This window comes from Truncatella angustata (assembly GCF_020726525.1).
Source record: "Truncatella angustata strain MPI-SDFR-AT-0073 chromosome Unknown BKA67scaffold_2, whole genome shotgun sequence".
Classification (NCBI taxonomy): domain Eukaryota; kingdom Fungi; phylum Ascomycota; class Sordariomycetes; order Amphisphaeriales; family Sporocadaceae; genus Truncatella; species Truncatella angustata.
Window position 1 is genome coordinate 3,269,211 of NW_025763382.1, and position 14,526 is coordinate 3,283,736.

General features: G+C 51.6%; 6 protein-coding genes across 6 annotated transcripts; 2 read left to right on the forward strand and 4 right to left on the reverse strand.

Annotated features, from left to right (window-relative positions):
- Positions 1-203: 203 nt before the first annotated feature.
- On the reverse strand, positions 204-2,294 carry BKA67DRAFT_514178 (general substrate transporter; the record flags this gene model as incomplete). The annotated part of the gene is made up of 9 exons (XM_046097631.1): positions 204-569; positions 639-726; positions 778-886; positions 957-1,163; positions 1,221-1,270; positions 1,333-1,750; positions 1,807-1,995; positions 2,033-2,147; positions 2,202-2,294. The coding sequence occupies 9 exons, from the start codon at positions 2,292-2,294 to the stop codon at positions 204-206; spliced, it is 1,635 nt and encodes a 544-aa protein (XP_045961403.1).
- A 928-nt stretch (positions 2,295-3,222) lies between these two features.
- BKA67DRAFT_532397 (uncharacterized protein) lies at positions 3,223-3,672 on the forward strand (the record flags this gene model as incomplete). The annotated part of the gene is made up of 2 exons (XM_046099523.1): positions 3,223-3,326; positions 3,402-3,672. 2 exons carry the CDS (start codon positions 3,223-3,225, stop codon positions 3,670-3,672), a joined length of 375 nt encoding a protein of 124 aa, XP_045961404.1.
- Positions 3,673-3,978: 306 nt separating this feature from the next.
- BKA67DRAFT_532398 (uncharacterized protein) lies at positions 3,979-4,704 on the reverse strand (the record flags this gene model as incomplete). Its single annotated transcript, XM_046099524.1, has 1 exon — positions 3,979-4,704. The coding sequence occupies one exon, from the start codon at positions 4,702-4,704 to the stop codon at positions 3,979-3,981; it is 726 nt and encodes a 241-aa protein (XP_045961405.1).
- A 1,196-nt stretch (positions 4,705-5,900) lies between these two features.
- On the reverse strand, positions 5,901-7,749 carry BKA67DRAFT_554484 (uncharacterized protein). Its single transcript, XM_046101991.1, has 2 exons — positions 7,096-7,749; positions 5,901-7,015 (listed from the first exon to the last, which is right to left on the reverse strand). The coding sequence occupies exons 1-2, from the start codon at positions 7,493-7,495 to the stop codon at positions 6,126-6,128; spliced, it is 1,290 nt and encodes a 429-aa protein (XP_045961406.1). The 5' UTR covers positions 7,496-7,749; the 3' UTR covers positions 5,901-6,125.
- Positions 7,750-8,303: 554 nt separating this feature from the next.
- On the reverse strand, positions 8,304-11,481 carry BKA67DRAFT_513688 (family 31 glycosyl hydrolase; the record flags this gene model as incomplete). Its single annotated transcript, XM_046097591.1, has 5 exons — positions 8,304-9,937; positions 9,999-10,223; positions 10,278-10,475; positions 10,531-10,779; positions 10,830-11,481. 5 exons carry the CDS (start codon positions 11,479-11,481, stop codon positions 8,304-8,306), a joined length of 2,958 nt encoding a protein of 985 aa, XP_045961407.1.
- Positions 11,482-13,138: 1,657 nt separating this feature from the next.
- On the forward strand, positions 13,139-14,525 carry BKA67DRAFT_181817 (uncharacterized protein). Its single transcript, XM_046095284.1, has 2 exons — positions 13,139-13,154; positions 13,364-14,525. The coding sequence occupies exon 2, from the start codon at positions 13,540-13,542 to the stop codon at positions 14,335-14,337; it is 798 nt and encodes a 265-aa protein (XP_045961408.1). The 5' UTR covers positions 13,139-13,154; positions 13,364-13,539; the 3' UTR covers positions 14,338-14,525.
- Position 14,526: the final 1 nt, after the last annotated feature.

Sequence of the window (14,526 nt, forward strand, 5' to 3'; positions counted from 1 at the left end):
TTGTGCGAAAAGGCTTCGGGAGCAGTGTCAAATAGTAAAGAGGCTTTTATTTTTATTTTTATATACGAGTCTGTATCGTGCTAGTGATTGTTAGTGAGTTTACGACTACTGCTAGTTAACACTTCTACTAACATCCTTTGGAAAGATGTATCCACGTTTCAAGTCACTGCCCCCAGGTTCGTAGTTTCGAAGATAATCTCTTCTCAAGAAAGCTCCTGGCTGTCGCCGGTTGAACCGCTCACATGTTCCGTCTCCGCCTTTTCAGGGTCTGCAACACTCGACCTGCGTCGCATAGCAAGTTGCGCTTCTGGAGTTTCCTCGTAGTTGATGAGTAGCTCTCCCTTCTTACCGTATCTTCTGGGCTTGTGCTTGGCCACCCGTACGACACCAAACGTGCCTTTGAAGCCATGTACGTCGTGAAATATCTCATCCATCTCTTCTAAGCTTCTCCCTGCAGTCTCGGGGAAGCAAAAGTAAACGCAGGGAACCATGAAAGCATTGATCACTGCGAATACTACGTATGTGCGCCATTGTATGTTGGCAAATGCGACGGGTGTCACCATGACCACCTGGCGATTGTCAGCGACCATTCGGCTCGTCGTGGACAAAGCTTGATATATAGAAAGCTAAGGACTCACCATGAAATTGAAAATCCAATTTGCCGTTGTCGCTATGGCGTTCGCTGGCGCTCTTATCTCCAGAGGGGTGATCTCTGCTGGATAGAGCCTGAATATGTCAGAAATAAGATCAGACATGATACGCCAGGGAAATTCTTACCAGGTCATGCCTAGCCAGCCAATTGCGAAGAAGGAATTGAACACAAATAAGAACACAGCGGCGGCAATTCCAGATGCATGACTGACATTCGAGGTGGTTCCGGCGAGAACTGCAATATCATGCTGGAATCAGTCTCCGCTACAATATATTCAAGTTATTCAGACGCTGTCGTTGCTTACCTGCCATAGACAGTGCTTGGCCAATAGCACCAAAGAGCATGAGCTTCCGTCGCCCGTATTTCTCAATGGTAAAGATAGCGATCCAGGAAGCAATGAAATACTCGGTTCCGTTGAGAGCTGCCAACAGTCTGCTCGTGAAACCACTCATTCCGATGTTGTTCTCGAAGATGGTTGCAGCGTAATATGTGATGATATTGATCCCCGAAACTAGGAGCAAGACTATTAGTAGTTTGTGGTGAAATAAGGCACACTCACCGCACTTACTTTGCTGGAACATTTGATTAACGTAAGCCAGGATGGTTCTGTGTAAATTTCTGAAGGTAGATCTGGGTTAGAATAACGAGCTTCTGGAGACGTATTAATGCACCACCCTTACCTATTCTTGTTACGCTTGAAACAGTCAGCGAAAGTGCCTCTGCTCATTTCTTCAACGACATCTCTCATGGCTCTATAATCACTCTGGACTTTCGGGTCTTCCGGCGGTAGCTGGGAAAGAGCACAAAGCACTCGAACGGCTTCGTCGTCGCGACCTTTCAGAATAAGCCATCGGGGAGACTCAGGCAGTCCTGGAAGTAGTATAACGATGAATAGGGCCATTACAATCTGGAAAGCGATTGGGAAGCGCCATGAAAGAGACGAAGGCTCGAGGAACGAGAAACCAAGATCTATCCAATAAGACAGCATGACACCAAAAACGATTAGTGATCCTTCGATCATGACCATTTGGCCGCGACGATGCGCCTTGGAGGTCTCGGATTGCCATGTTGGCACAGTAGAAGTGTTCATCCCATTGCCTAATATGTCATATCAGTAAATTATAATGAGAGTTAGCTGGCTCGAGGGCTTTTACCAAAACCAGTAATCCATCTCGATACTATGAGCTGAGGCAGACTGAATGACGCAGCTTGAATCGCTGCCCCGACAATCATGATGCACGATCCAAGGAAGATGGTCCTTTTGCGACCAAGTACATTTCCAAGCCAGATCGTGGCCACAGCACCGAAGAAGCATCCCAGTGTGTAACCACCAACGGTGATTCCTGGGTTAGAGGTTAGTTGGATGATTAAGAACGCAACGTCTGATGAGTAACATACCTTGTATATTCGAAGCGTGAGGTCCCCCTCTGACCGTATCTATCTCCGGAAAATATCTCAAGAATGATGGAAGGGTAAGTAATCCTCCCATAACACCCTGAAGGTACGTAAGTTCTCAGTTGAAATAAATAGTGGAGGTTGTAATGCGAACCTGATCATAGCCGAAAAGGGCGAAATCGGTGCCTGCGATGATAGCAATGGCGACATTGAGCTTGAAGCCCGTCAGACCGTAATAAGGCTTCATTGTAATGAATTTCTGTGGTTGTGTCACATATGGCAATCTCGACAAAAGAAGTGTCTATTATATTGCAGTGGAAGGATTGGTCTGAACGCCACGACGCAAAAAGTGCCGTAAGCGGCTTCTTACCTGGTATACACCCGCACTTGCATCTCATCGTCATGCAGCCAATCTAATAAGATCGAGTGAGCCGTTGACTTTACTATAGTATGTGGTAGGTGGGTAATGCGGGGCCCCGCGTGCGGAGACGGGCTTCTAAGGAAGTCTATTCTATAGTTGGAGCTTCGGAAGGACAAAATAGGTAATCCGCAAAGGAGTCGAGACGCTATTCCTCTTGATCTTCATCGTGAACTGACTCAAGAGACTACAACATTTACCGGCAATAATCACAAGGCCAACAGCGAACGAGGCAATGCTGTCCCTATAAGGCAACTCGAAACACTTGATCGTGGGGTTGAGAAGTAATGCTAGTCGTCAAAGGGTTTGTGGGACTTCTTGAGATCTGCCACCTAGGTGTTTGTGGCGATAATTACTCGAAGATACCAAGTTGATCGACAGGTCTTCTCGTTGAAGGCCAACTTACGAACACACATCGCACCCATGGTATATATATTCTGGAAAACCGGGCCGTTGATACTTCAGACACACATTTTACAATACGACAGATCGCAGATTCTCAGGATTCCCGATGTAATGCAACCATTGATGTTACCGCCAGATTCAACGGCGGCACCATAATTCTTCAGGTCCATTCTTCCCCACGACGACTCCATAATACATAGCAGGACTAAAGTAAGCGCTGCAGTCATCGTACCACCAGCTTGTCGTAACTCCACAGGTGGCCAACTATATAAGCCTTGCTACTGCCAAGAGAAAGACATAGACTCAAGCATTGCAACCGATCATACGTGCCCAACACACCAACACTGCCGCCATGTCGAATCCTAGCCTCGCCGATCTCGACTCCGCAACCCTGGGCGCTAAGATGCCCGAAATCACGCTTGCCGATGGCACGGTGGTGCAGACCGGCACTGTAGGGTACGCCGGCGCGTTCTGACGTTCAATAAACGTTTGATGGAGAATTGGCTTACTAATCTAACAAACGGGCTGCAGAGCGCTTCTCATGAACATCAAGGCCTGCAGCAAGGCCCATGCAGCCGGCGACGGAGAGAAGATGGCGAAGCTTCAGGAAGCTACATGCGCCAGCCTGCCACTCCTCCAGGTGGGCATTTTTGACCTCTTCACACCCGAGGAGTGGGCGCAAGGTAGCAATGAAGGCAGGAAGCTTGTGGGGAAGCTTGCGCTTGAGTCTTCAGACGTTGTAGCTGGTCTATTGGGTGTGTGTTTTTGTGTAAACTCTCACAAATTCCTGAGGCATGAGTGAGCGAGCTCTTCGGAATTTGGGGCCTGGGAAACATCAGCGACTTTCCCATCCCCTTTCCGCCATGAGTTGTAATCACCACCGGCGTCAAGATATCGGTAGAAACCCTCTGAGGTGAACCACTTCACTGGTATGCTCATTATATATTCCATGTCATGCTCTATATACATATAGTCGTTAATCTTGTTCATATAGGCTATGCCGCACTGTCCACTCGAACTAGTCTTGCTCATCAGTTCAAGCATTTATGTCTTGCTTATAGTCAATGTCGCAGGTGGCCCTGCATATACACGCCCGCTTCCAGTCCCTTTAATAGTGCGCAGGCTTCTGAGGTTGCATCTCAACACCGTGCTGAGGATTTCCGTACACCGCATCCTGTCCATAACCAGGTGGCGCCGGACTTGTCGATCTGTACGTCGTGTCATTGAAGGGGTTCTGCTGGCCGTACGACGGAGGATACGTAGGCTGGGCGCCTGCGTAGTAACCGGGTTGCACACCACCTTCCACATGTCCGGTAACGGCCGGCTTGTAGTTTCCTCTGTGGTCGAGGGTGCCCTTGCGCTTCAGGTGCGTGTACTTTGCGCCCAGGATGAGCTGCGTGAGCGAAGTCGAGACGAGGACCAGGCTGAGCAAGATGTCCAACCAGCCGACGCTGCCCCGGGTGGCGCTGATGATGGCGAGGATAAAATAAACGCCCCAGGCCAGGAATTTTAGGCAGGCCAGGACGAGCAAGGCGACAGGGCTGAGCACACGCCGTGCGTACAGGATGCACTCGACGATGTCGAATACAATGGTGCAGATCGCGAAACCCATGATGACACCCCCAGTGATGGCGGCGAATCTCACAAGGTCGGAGGCGTTGTAGCCATAATAGTTATAATCGCTCAGGTCGAGTTGTGAGTCTTTGTTCTTAACATAGGCAGCAGCAGCGAGAATCATGCCGGCAGCGATCATGAAGATACCAGCAGCGATGCATTGTAGGACCCAGCACGGGACCAGCTGCCGCTTATGCCAGATGTTTTCGTACTTGCGCATCTTTGCGTTATTCTGGCGAACGGGGGCTGATCTTCGAGGGTATGGCTCGCTTATTGTTTTGACCGGAATATAATCCGCAGTAATGGTTTTGGAGTGCTTGAAGTCGCGAATCGGTCAGAGTGAGGGAAACTAATTTTCCAGAAATCTTACGGCGCGTCCAAGGCGTCTTCTTTAAAATGCCGACCTCTGAAACATAAATCCTTCGACTAACGAGTGGTGCATTGAGAGTGGGCTGTGCTATTATCAGCTTTCCCCAAGCACTCGCCCACCGCCTTACAGGTGGATGCAAAATAACCAGGTGCGCAGGGTGTCAGTGGATGGATTTGGACAAGCGAAATTTGCTAAGCTGCTAGATTATGTTTATTTTAGAGTCAATTCCCACCGAGTGTTGAGCTGCTCTGGGCAGGAAGCAGCCCCTCCACAGACCCATAACAGAGTGGGCGGAGCTTTGTGTAATTCAGCCTTTGAAGACTGGCACCGAATGTCCCACTATTGTATGAGCTGGATCTTTCATTATGACAGTACACGTTGTTTCGCTATCGAGCTTGTTAATGTGAACCCATTGCGACTTGCATGGTCTTAACGGGTGCACTTGGCTCATTCATCCATTAGTCTAACCTAGTCTAGTGGGTTGGCGTGATTGGGCAGCTGAACAATGATCTTCAGGGCCTCACTTCTCAACTTGCCAAACTTGTTTGATTTCATGTTTGACAGAGATTCTGCATGATCATATGGATCTGTATTGACAAAGGGCATCCGTACCACCCTTACATGTGTTTCGCGTGAGGCAGCTTGACTACCGAAGAACTTGAGGGGTTATGTAGACCCTACTCAGAGAAGCAAAGCCATAGGGACCAGATGGGCACACAAGAAAATGCCAAGTGCCACCCAAAGGCTCAGCGCCTTGAGGCATCAATGCGGCGGAGCGGTTTGGGCTCGTGTTTTAGTAGGCCACACAATGCGCAACTGTAAACATGTTTGGAAGAACTTGGCGTCGTTGACAAATATGGGCAGTGTTGCCAAGGGCGGACGGCATAAGTGTGCAAAGATGGCCAGCTAGAAGATCATGAGCGTCGTTCCCACTGGCCGCTCCATCTTAGCCACTGAGTTAATATGGAGACAGCGCCAGCTCTTGCGCCTACAGATGGATACTTCAGGCTAACAACCGAGTGAGGGCCAAAGATTGGCAACGGACTGATGTCACTTCATATACACGGAACAAACGCAGTGGTAACTCATCAACTTCAATAATCATTAAAATTATCTCATTATAGGCTCCTCAGGCTGGGCTCGGTCCGCATGCGCAATGCAGACCAGCCTCAGCTTGATGCGCCCCCCTTTTGACATGGCCCTCAATTATTGCGTAAATGATGAAGGGAATAATCCTTTGATTCTTGTGAGTGGAATCCGCTTCAGCGTTCTCATTTGGCTGGCTTCTGCAGCCTGCCCTCAAACGAGGCTTCCCAGTAGGAGTCACGGAAGCGATCCTTGGAGCCCTTGACTTCCCTTACAGGTTTGTCCTCCTTTCGCATGCCTTCGCTCGTACCGGGACGCGAGGAGCCGGTCGAATCTCGAATTGCAGAGGGTCGCTGGAACTCCATCCGCCTGTCCTCAGTGGGCGTGCCAGCCAGGCTTCCCAGCGCGTCGCTGTCGCGCCTGGGTCTGGGAAGCTCGACTTCCCTGTGCAGAGGCTCGGGGTCGGGCTCACGACGCTCCGGCTCACGATGCTGTGGCTCACGATACTGTGGCTCAGGCTGAGGCTCGTCGCGGTACAGCTGGCCGCCCTCGGCAATGATGTCGCGTTCCAATAGCTGAACACGCTCTGCGGCCTTTTGTTCCTTGCGGCGCTTTCCGCCACGTCCGGGCAGTTTCCCAAGGCCGCCGCCATGGCGGGTGCGCGACATGACGTTGCCAAGTTCGATTCGCCTGTGCTTGCGGTTCCAGATACACCCGCCGACAAGGCATACAATGATGAACCCGAAGACTGTGGGGAGTGCTATGTACAAAGCGGCACCAGAAGGCAGCTTGGCGGCTGGCTGGTGATATACTGGTGGGTTCGTGATGGCGATAGTTGGGCCGGTGACCACAGTGCTGTTCGTACCGGTCGTCACGTTGACTGCATTGATCGATACCGAGATGTTTTTGGGCGAGACAAGGCTCGACTGGACGTTCATGGCCCAGAATCCCCACGACGCCACCATCTTGTCGGACTGGAATGCCTGAGAAGATATTTCGCCGGTCGTCGAGTTCAGGTAATCGCCCGTGATCAAAATGGTCGAGTTGGCGGCAAAGTAGGAGCTATCCCAGGTAACTGCACAGAACTGTATTAGCCCACTGTCCGGTATGACACGGCCATGCCGGTCTCCGATCAACGCAGATGCCCAAGCTTACAGTAATAGGTGAGCCCAGGGTTCAAAGTTGATCCTCCCTTGGGCCAGCAAAACGGGGCATTGGCCCCATCTTTGTTGTTGCATTTCTTGAAGGAACCGGCACCACTCGTCGCTGTTGCCGTCGCCGCATTAGGAGTTGTACCAGTACTCGTAGTTACTTTGCCGTAGTTCGTTTGCGTAAAGACTGTTCCTGTGATGTCGTACGGCGCCGCAGAGACGGTGGTAGCAGCACCGCTAATCGTAGTCACATAGGGCGTCACCGTGTGAGCCGTGCCGTTATCATCGACACTAACCCATTGCGTGAGTGAGGTGGTAGTGGTGTCGCGGGCCCAAATGTGCGGCGTGCAGGAGCCAGTCGTCGCCAGAAAGGCGATCGCAGCGAGAGATGTCGTCCTGAGCATGCTGGGCCTTTCAGGAGGACGCTCCGGTCGGCGATGGTTCTATTATTATGTATTACGACTGGTTCGAGAGTATCGATGGTTAACTAATATAATGGTTATAGCTGAGTGTTCAATTGTCGCCGGAAACGAACGGCAATGACCAATTGAGATCCGGAATGAATGAGCACGGCAGCAAACCGACTTCAAAGGACCAAAGACAAAAACAGAAATTATCTCAAAGTTGGCGCGGTTAAGTGCTGCTTGACGAAGAGAACGCCGAGCTGCCAGAACCTAAAGTTGCCATCGCGCCGCGTCCCTGCCCCTGAGCCAGTCCCCGCATGACATCTAATTTCGGGGATAGCGGGCGTCATTAGCGTTTTCGCATATCGTATTCAACCCAGAGCTCCAATTTTTTACATGATTGAACGATTCCGGTAGCCGAGTTTGTCCACTGCAGTTTAACTAGATCTTCCTTGCTTACGCAGTACACCTCCTGCGAAGATTTGCCTGTGTTGTCGAGTCTGTATACTCCGTAGCTATTCGTGAACTAACTATGTGGAATAGAAAACCCTCACCACAGTAGCCCGGTTTTACGCGGCGTTGAGGACATATCATCTTGTAACCACCTCCGTTACCTCTTTAAGAATTTAGATGATGTCAAACGAGGTTTCTTGTACATCTGCGCGACAAACGATTCCCATAGTGCTGCTTGGATTCATGTCACGTTATTGATGGCCACGTCTGGTAGAGGTCCTATTAATATTTTATGAACTGTATAGTATGTAGCGTCTCATCCCACCATAACTAGCATTATGCTCTTTTCATTTTCCTACGTCCAAGTCAAAGTCCAGTCCTGGCCCCAAGCACCGTCTTGAGTCAATCCATCCAGACCTGTGACGCTGAGCTTCCGAGCTTCGGTATCGAAAGCAAATAGTGACCCAACATCCTGGCCATTGAGTTGCACCACCGATGGGCTGCTCTGAACGCCAAGGACCGTGACATTGGCAAGAGTGTTAGTCTCGGTGAAATCACCCTTTGGAGTGGCTATGAGACTCGTGGAATCGGCCTTGAAGTCGATCCAAGTGCTATGCGACTTCAGGCTCTCCCCGTCGTCAATATACAGACCACCACTGGCCTTGCCTTGGCCGTCGAGAGCGACGAGCAGACTGTATGAGCTGTTCCTCACAGCCGCGGTAGTCAACCCTGGCTCCTGGAGCGGTACAACTTTGCCGCCCTTGACGTAGACGGGGATGTGTCCTAGCGGAGCGTCGATAGTAACGTTTTGGCCGGCGGTAACACCGGTGATGGCAGTCTGGTTGTACCAGTCGTACCAAACGGTGCCGGAACCAACACCGGGGAACACGCCGTCAACGGTAGAAGCACCTTGCTCCAAAACCGGTGTGACGAGGATTGCATCGCCAAGAAGGAACTGGCGGTCTGCATCAGCCAGCCAGGGCTCATCTGGGAAGTCCCAAGCAAGAGCGCGCATGGTTGTGGAACCGGTTGAGTGGCTGAGATAGAACGTGGTATAAAGATACGGCAGCAGAGCGTACCGGATCTTCATGGCGACTTTAGAGGCGTCGGCAACAGCTTCCCAGCGGTAAGGTTCTTGAGGTATCGCAGAGAGCACGTTGTGGTTCCGGTAGAAGGGGAAGAAGGCCGATAGTTGCATCCAGCGGGCGCAAAGCTCCATATCCGTATTGCCGTTGAAACCACAAGTGTCTGGGCCGAACATGGGGAAGCCAAACAGCGAATTAGATAATGCCTGGGGAATAGAGAAAAACATGAATGCCCAAAGAGAATAGTTGTCGCCGCCCCAGTGACCTGCCCACTTGCCCGACCCAGCAAATTGGGAACGTCCGATAATGAAAGGTCGCTTATCAGGGAATACATCTAGGAGAGCATGGTAGGTAGCGTTCAGGATTTGGTGGCCAAAGACGTTGTGGAAATCGTATTCCAGAGTGCCGCCATGGTGGGTTGCGTTGGGGCTTACCGCGTGGACAGCGAGATCAACTCCCTGGAAGTTATTGATGGTGTAGGGGGGGTAGTTGATGTTTCGGGATCCAGGGGTGGGTGTTGTACGTAGATACGAGGTCGTGGTAGTAGAGGAAGTTGTTATGGTTGTGGCTGCCGCAGCTGTTGTCGTTGAGATTGCAGAGGCTTCAGTACTATTGGTAACATTGAAGCCTTCGGGATATGCTGTAATTTTATTTCCCGGCTCACCTGGCAACTGAAACGGAGGATGCACTGGATTAAGCGTCAAATTGCCGCTGCCGCAGCTTCCCACACAGAAGCTGGAGACCTCGGACATATCAATCCAGATACCATCGAACTTGACCTTGTCGTACCACGTGGTGAATTCAGAAGTCCACCACCGGTTCGCGCCCGTGTCGTTGAAGATGGCTCCGACCCAGTCCGGGAAGACAGTATAGCCGGGCCAGACAGCTCCAATGTAAAGAGAACCTGGAACGAATCAGCCATCAGCTTGTGCTGCGTGTCGGAGTACGGTTGAGTAGCCACTTACCGTCAGGGTTGAGAAGGAAAGCATCTTGATCAACACCTCTGTCATAAATTGGATACTGCCCCTGCTCAGTCTCGGGGTTGGGGGCGTAAATGGCAGAATCGACAATTGGGACGTAATGCTGGCCGTTGGCATGAAGTTTCGACAAAAACTCAGCACCCTCGTCATAAGGGTAGCGAATTGCGTCATTATCAAAGTCTCGATACTGGTTCATATAGTCAATGTCGTCTACAAGTTGGTTAGCACGTCAGTATATCTATGAAGCTGGGCATGTGCGCTTACTCCAAATTGTTTCGAGAGGAATTTCGAACTTTGCGAAGTCGTCCACAACGCCCTGAAGCTCTGTCCAGTTGTTATATCCCCAACGGCATTGATGATACCCGAATGTCCACCATTGCTGAAAAGCAGGCAGGCCGATAATGCTCTTCTGATACGACTTTGAGACGGCATCTTGCGTAGCACCCTCGAAGAAATATAGATCTGAGCAATACATCAGTGGTCTGTAATCGGAGACTATTGTAGCATGTGTACTTACCGATTTCACCACCCAGAGCCCTCCAAGTGACACCCGGTTCACGGAGGAGGACTTCTTGACTGTGAGCATTTCTCTGGAAGACACCATGAGTGTAAGACTTGTAGGCCTTGGAAGTGTCCGTTGCATTGACAGCGTAAGTCAACTTTCCGGCATCATCGACTTCGAAATAGCGTGTGTCGTAGTAGACAGGGTGATGTCCATAGATGTTTGCATCGATATTGTCACCCACATCTGCGGCAAAAAGAGTCCCTATGGCAGTGTTAAGGCCTTGTGTGTGGACTGATTGTGGTTTGCCTTACTCGTAAGATTATTTCCAAGTCTCAGACCATGAATCACCTCGCCCAATCCATAGAGATTGTAGTTCTCTGGCAGGGCAGTCTTGAACTCAATGAACTGGTCTTCGTACACTAACTTCGTCCCCTCCGTGCTGAATAGAACGTCCCCCGTGCTGTTGCGGGTCACCTTGAATGAGAAAGTCGGGTCATTGCTCCATGTGAAATCCAGATCACTTTCAGACGCACAGCCCTCGGTGTCCACGCCAGGCTTCTGGAGGATCTCCTCAGGTAGGATGAACCAAGTCTGGTTCTCTTGACCAATGTACTTGGGCTGGATCTCAACGTGCAATCGGTCAACAGCTTGATACTCAACAGTCAAGGTGAGATCTGCAATATCATTTCCGTATACATTGCACGCAGCTCCAGCGAGTGAAAGGTCTGCGGTGATTCCATTGGCAGTTTCAACAACGTTCGAAGCAGTGTAACCTGGGCATACTGATTGCGGGTCGACTGCTTCGGGATCAATGATATTGGGGATGAGAGATTGGCCCACGTCTGCGTCGCTAGGTACAGTGAACACGGAGCCCGCAGATGTAGTGGTCGCGGTCTGTGATTGAACAAGTACAAAATATCCAAGCACATGTGCCGCCAGGAAGGCATATATTGTGCGGGCCATGTTGCCAAACTTGCGATGCCTGTTGAGGGAGTACCGTACAACAATACAAGATGAGATGAGTGTGCTGGATAAGAAGAGAAGACGCGATGCGTTACTCAGTCCTTCATACCAGTATTCGCAGGTAGAAAGGATGCGGCTCAGGAGAGATGAGACCGAGGAGGGCGACAGGGCATGGTCGAACGGTACTTCTCCTCCAGGGTTCGGCCAGACACCCGCGTACATATATGCGTCGGGCATCTTCACGATGACATGCCTATAGCTCCAGCTCCCGGGTCTGTGAAGCACAGCCAACAGACGGTGAACGAGCCGACTAGGGTACGAAGCCAAACTCACCCGGTCGTCATTGATCGCAACAACTATCGGCTAGGGTAATCGGCGTTACTCTTGCTTGATACGGTAACTGCGTGCGGAGTACCTGCAGCAAGGTCTGGAGGCTTCTCGGCGCCTTTTCAAGATTCCCCTCTAGAAGTAGCTAATTGCGGGGGACTATGGGAAATAGTGATGACATGTGCAGCGAGAAGCTGGAGTGATGGTTCGAGCGAGAAATCGAGGAGGCTAGTAGTTGGGGTTTAAACTAGTCTAGACTATACCTTAAGCCCAAGTTACAAAACCAGAGAACTCCATAAAATCCAGGACGGGCAGCACGGCTGAGCTATGCTTGAGCTATGCTTGACCTCATAAAGCGTGCCGGACCCGTGGGTCACGACCATGGGTGTCGGAGTTGGTCCTGCTGGATTTTGTGCATTCCGCCGACTGTCACGATGTAGCTAGTGACGAAGCCGGCATGTTACTCGCATTTGTCCTCGCAGAAACTGGTTGCCGGTGAAATATACGGCGTTAATATGCCTGGTCATGCAGAACCCGCCTCCACAATGCTTTGCGGGGAGTTGGGGAGAAGTTGGGGGATGGCGACGGCCCTTGATTGACACTAGTTTAGGCAAAGCTTAAGGCAACACATTTGTCTAACCTTGCCCTGTCTAATATGTACTATGGTGGCCGACAACACACACGTGTGGAACCTGTACGAACAGAAAGAGGACTCGAGAAAGCATTGATGTGATGACTTATGTGCATCTTTCAACTTGCTCCAAAATTCAAGCTGATCGGGCGCCTGTCGTTAATTCTGCCGCAACTCTCCAATGGATTCACAGCACACTGTTTTTCTGCTGCCTGCAAGGAGGGCACGGTCATGTAGAGTCTGTCAGAGCTGCTAAACTACGAACTTTTCCCGAGCAGATATATGCAAGACAATATAGGGAATGCAGCAGCGCGGTGGCCTCGACCATTTCAATGCAGAGAAAGAATAATAAACGGTACCTTGGGACTTGCCGAAAGTCCAACCGAGCAACGATAGATCATGGATTACCATGGTACAATCAATCATCGAGGTCCTGTAATGGTAAATTACTTAACCTACCTGGGGACCTGGCTTATGTACTCCGTGTTGGTAATCCACTAACTTAGACTAACCTTAACTTGGCTAACCTAGACGATCGCCCACAGGTCTCTGTCTGGTTAGCCCATACTAGTAAACAAGCAAGTCAGAGCCGTCCTACAAATCTATTGCATTCTGGACGATTGCAGCTATTGTCGTGCTGCATGTCCAGCAAGCCTGCCGTCACATATACGTGAACAGCTCAAGGACTCGGTACAGTACCGTGCGGATGATATAGGTGATTGGAAATGCCGTGCCCCCCCCCCCCCCCCCCCCCCCCCCCCCCCCCCCCCATCAAGGTTATGTTGAAAGCACAGACAGGTTTAGCAGTCAACCCAGACTTGCTAGACTAACCTGGAGCATTCCAATTTGATATCAACACTTGGGCCAATTTTTGCCACACTAGCCCTGGAGCTTCTTGGATCTATCTAACCTTAAGAGGCTCAGAGGAATTTCAACTTATCGTAGGATGGCATTCGCGATACGTTAATGACATACACATCCCACACAACACGACACAACACAGCATTGCCAGTTCAGTACGGCAGCGGGCCCCGACTTTGAAACGGACAAGACACGCGCAATCGTTGCATTCACGACAATCAACACGACAGTCAGCCAGCATGGCGACCGCCGCCACCGCGACGCCGGCCCAGCTGGCGCAGCAGATCCTCCAGCACAAGGCGCCCACCTACACCTTCACATTCAGCCCCTTCCTGCGCAAGACGTACGGGCACGGCCTGGCGCCCAACCGGCCGATATGCAAGTCGTACGCGTCGACGGGCGCGTGCGCCCTGGGGACGGACTGCCCGGACCGGCACGAGTCGCCCAATGCGGCGTCGAGCACCAACGCCTCGTACAACAGCCTCGTGTGCAAGCACTGGCTGCGCGCCCTGTGCAAGAAGGGCGAGTCGTGCGAGTTCCTGCACGAGTACAACCTGCGCAAGATGCCCGAGTGCAACTTCTTCGTCCGCAACGGCTACTGCTCCAACGGCGACGAGTGCCTCTACCTCCACATCGACCCCCAGAGCAAGCTGCCCCCCTGCCCCCACTACGAGCAGGGCTTCTGCCCCCTGGGCCCCAACTGCAGCAAGAAGCACGTCAGGAGGACCCTGTGCCCCTACTACCTCGCCGGCTTCTGCCCGGACGGCAAGCAGTGCAAGGACGGTGCACATCCGCGGTGGGAGAGGAACCTTGAGCGGCCGATACCGAAGAGCGAGAAGGAGGCCGAGGACGCTGCCGCGAGAGCGCTGCGGGAGGAGCAAGGCTTCGGGGACGACGATGGCGGATTCAGGAGAGGTGGCCACAGAGACGACGGAGACGACGGGAGAGGATTCAGAGGCGGTAGGGGCGGCAGGGGACGTGGTGGGTGGAAACCAAGGGGCAGAGGGTTCGGCAGAGGTAGGGGCGGTGATCGCTAGGATGCGGATATCCCGACTCGTCTCCCGGGACGGCCATTTTTATCTTTCCTGGGGACATAACGGCCGTCTTGTTATGAGGCGTTCGTGGCTCCCCGATCAATCTTTCCCAGACTGGTCAGGCGCTAGCTTTTATAGAAATATGATACCCCCAATGGATCGCATGATTCGAATCAATCCTCGCGCCTTCTA

What these genes read in the sequence shown, in the direction of transcription:
- BKA67DRAFT_554484 (XM_046101991.1), bottom strand. Translation starts at nt 7,495, where the DNA reads ATGCTCAGGACGACATCTCTCGCTGCGATCGCCTTTCTGGCGACGACT. An exon ending in CCCTGGGCTCACCTATTACT is followed by an intron (nt 7,016 to 7,095) that starts GTAAGCTTGGGC and finishes AGTTCTGTGCAG; the next exon opens with TTACCTGGGATAGCTCCTAC.
- BKA67DRAFT_181817 (XM_046095284.1), top strand. Translation starts at nt 13,540, where the DNA reads ATGGCGACCGCCGCCACCGCGACGCCGGCCCAGCTGGCGCAGCAGATC.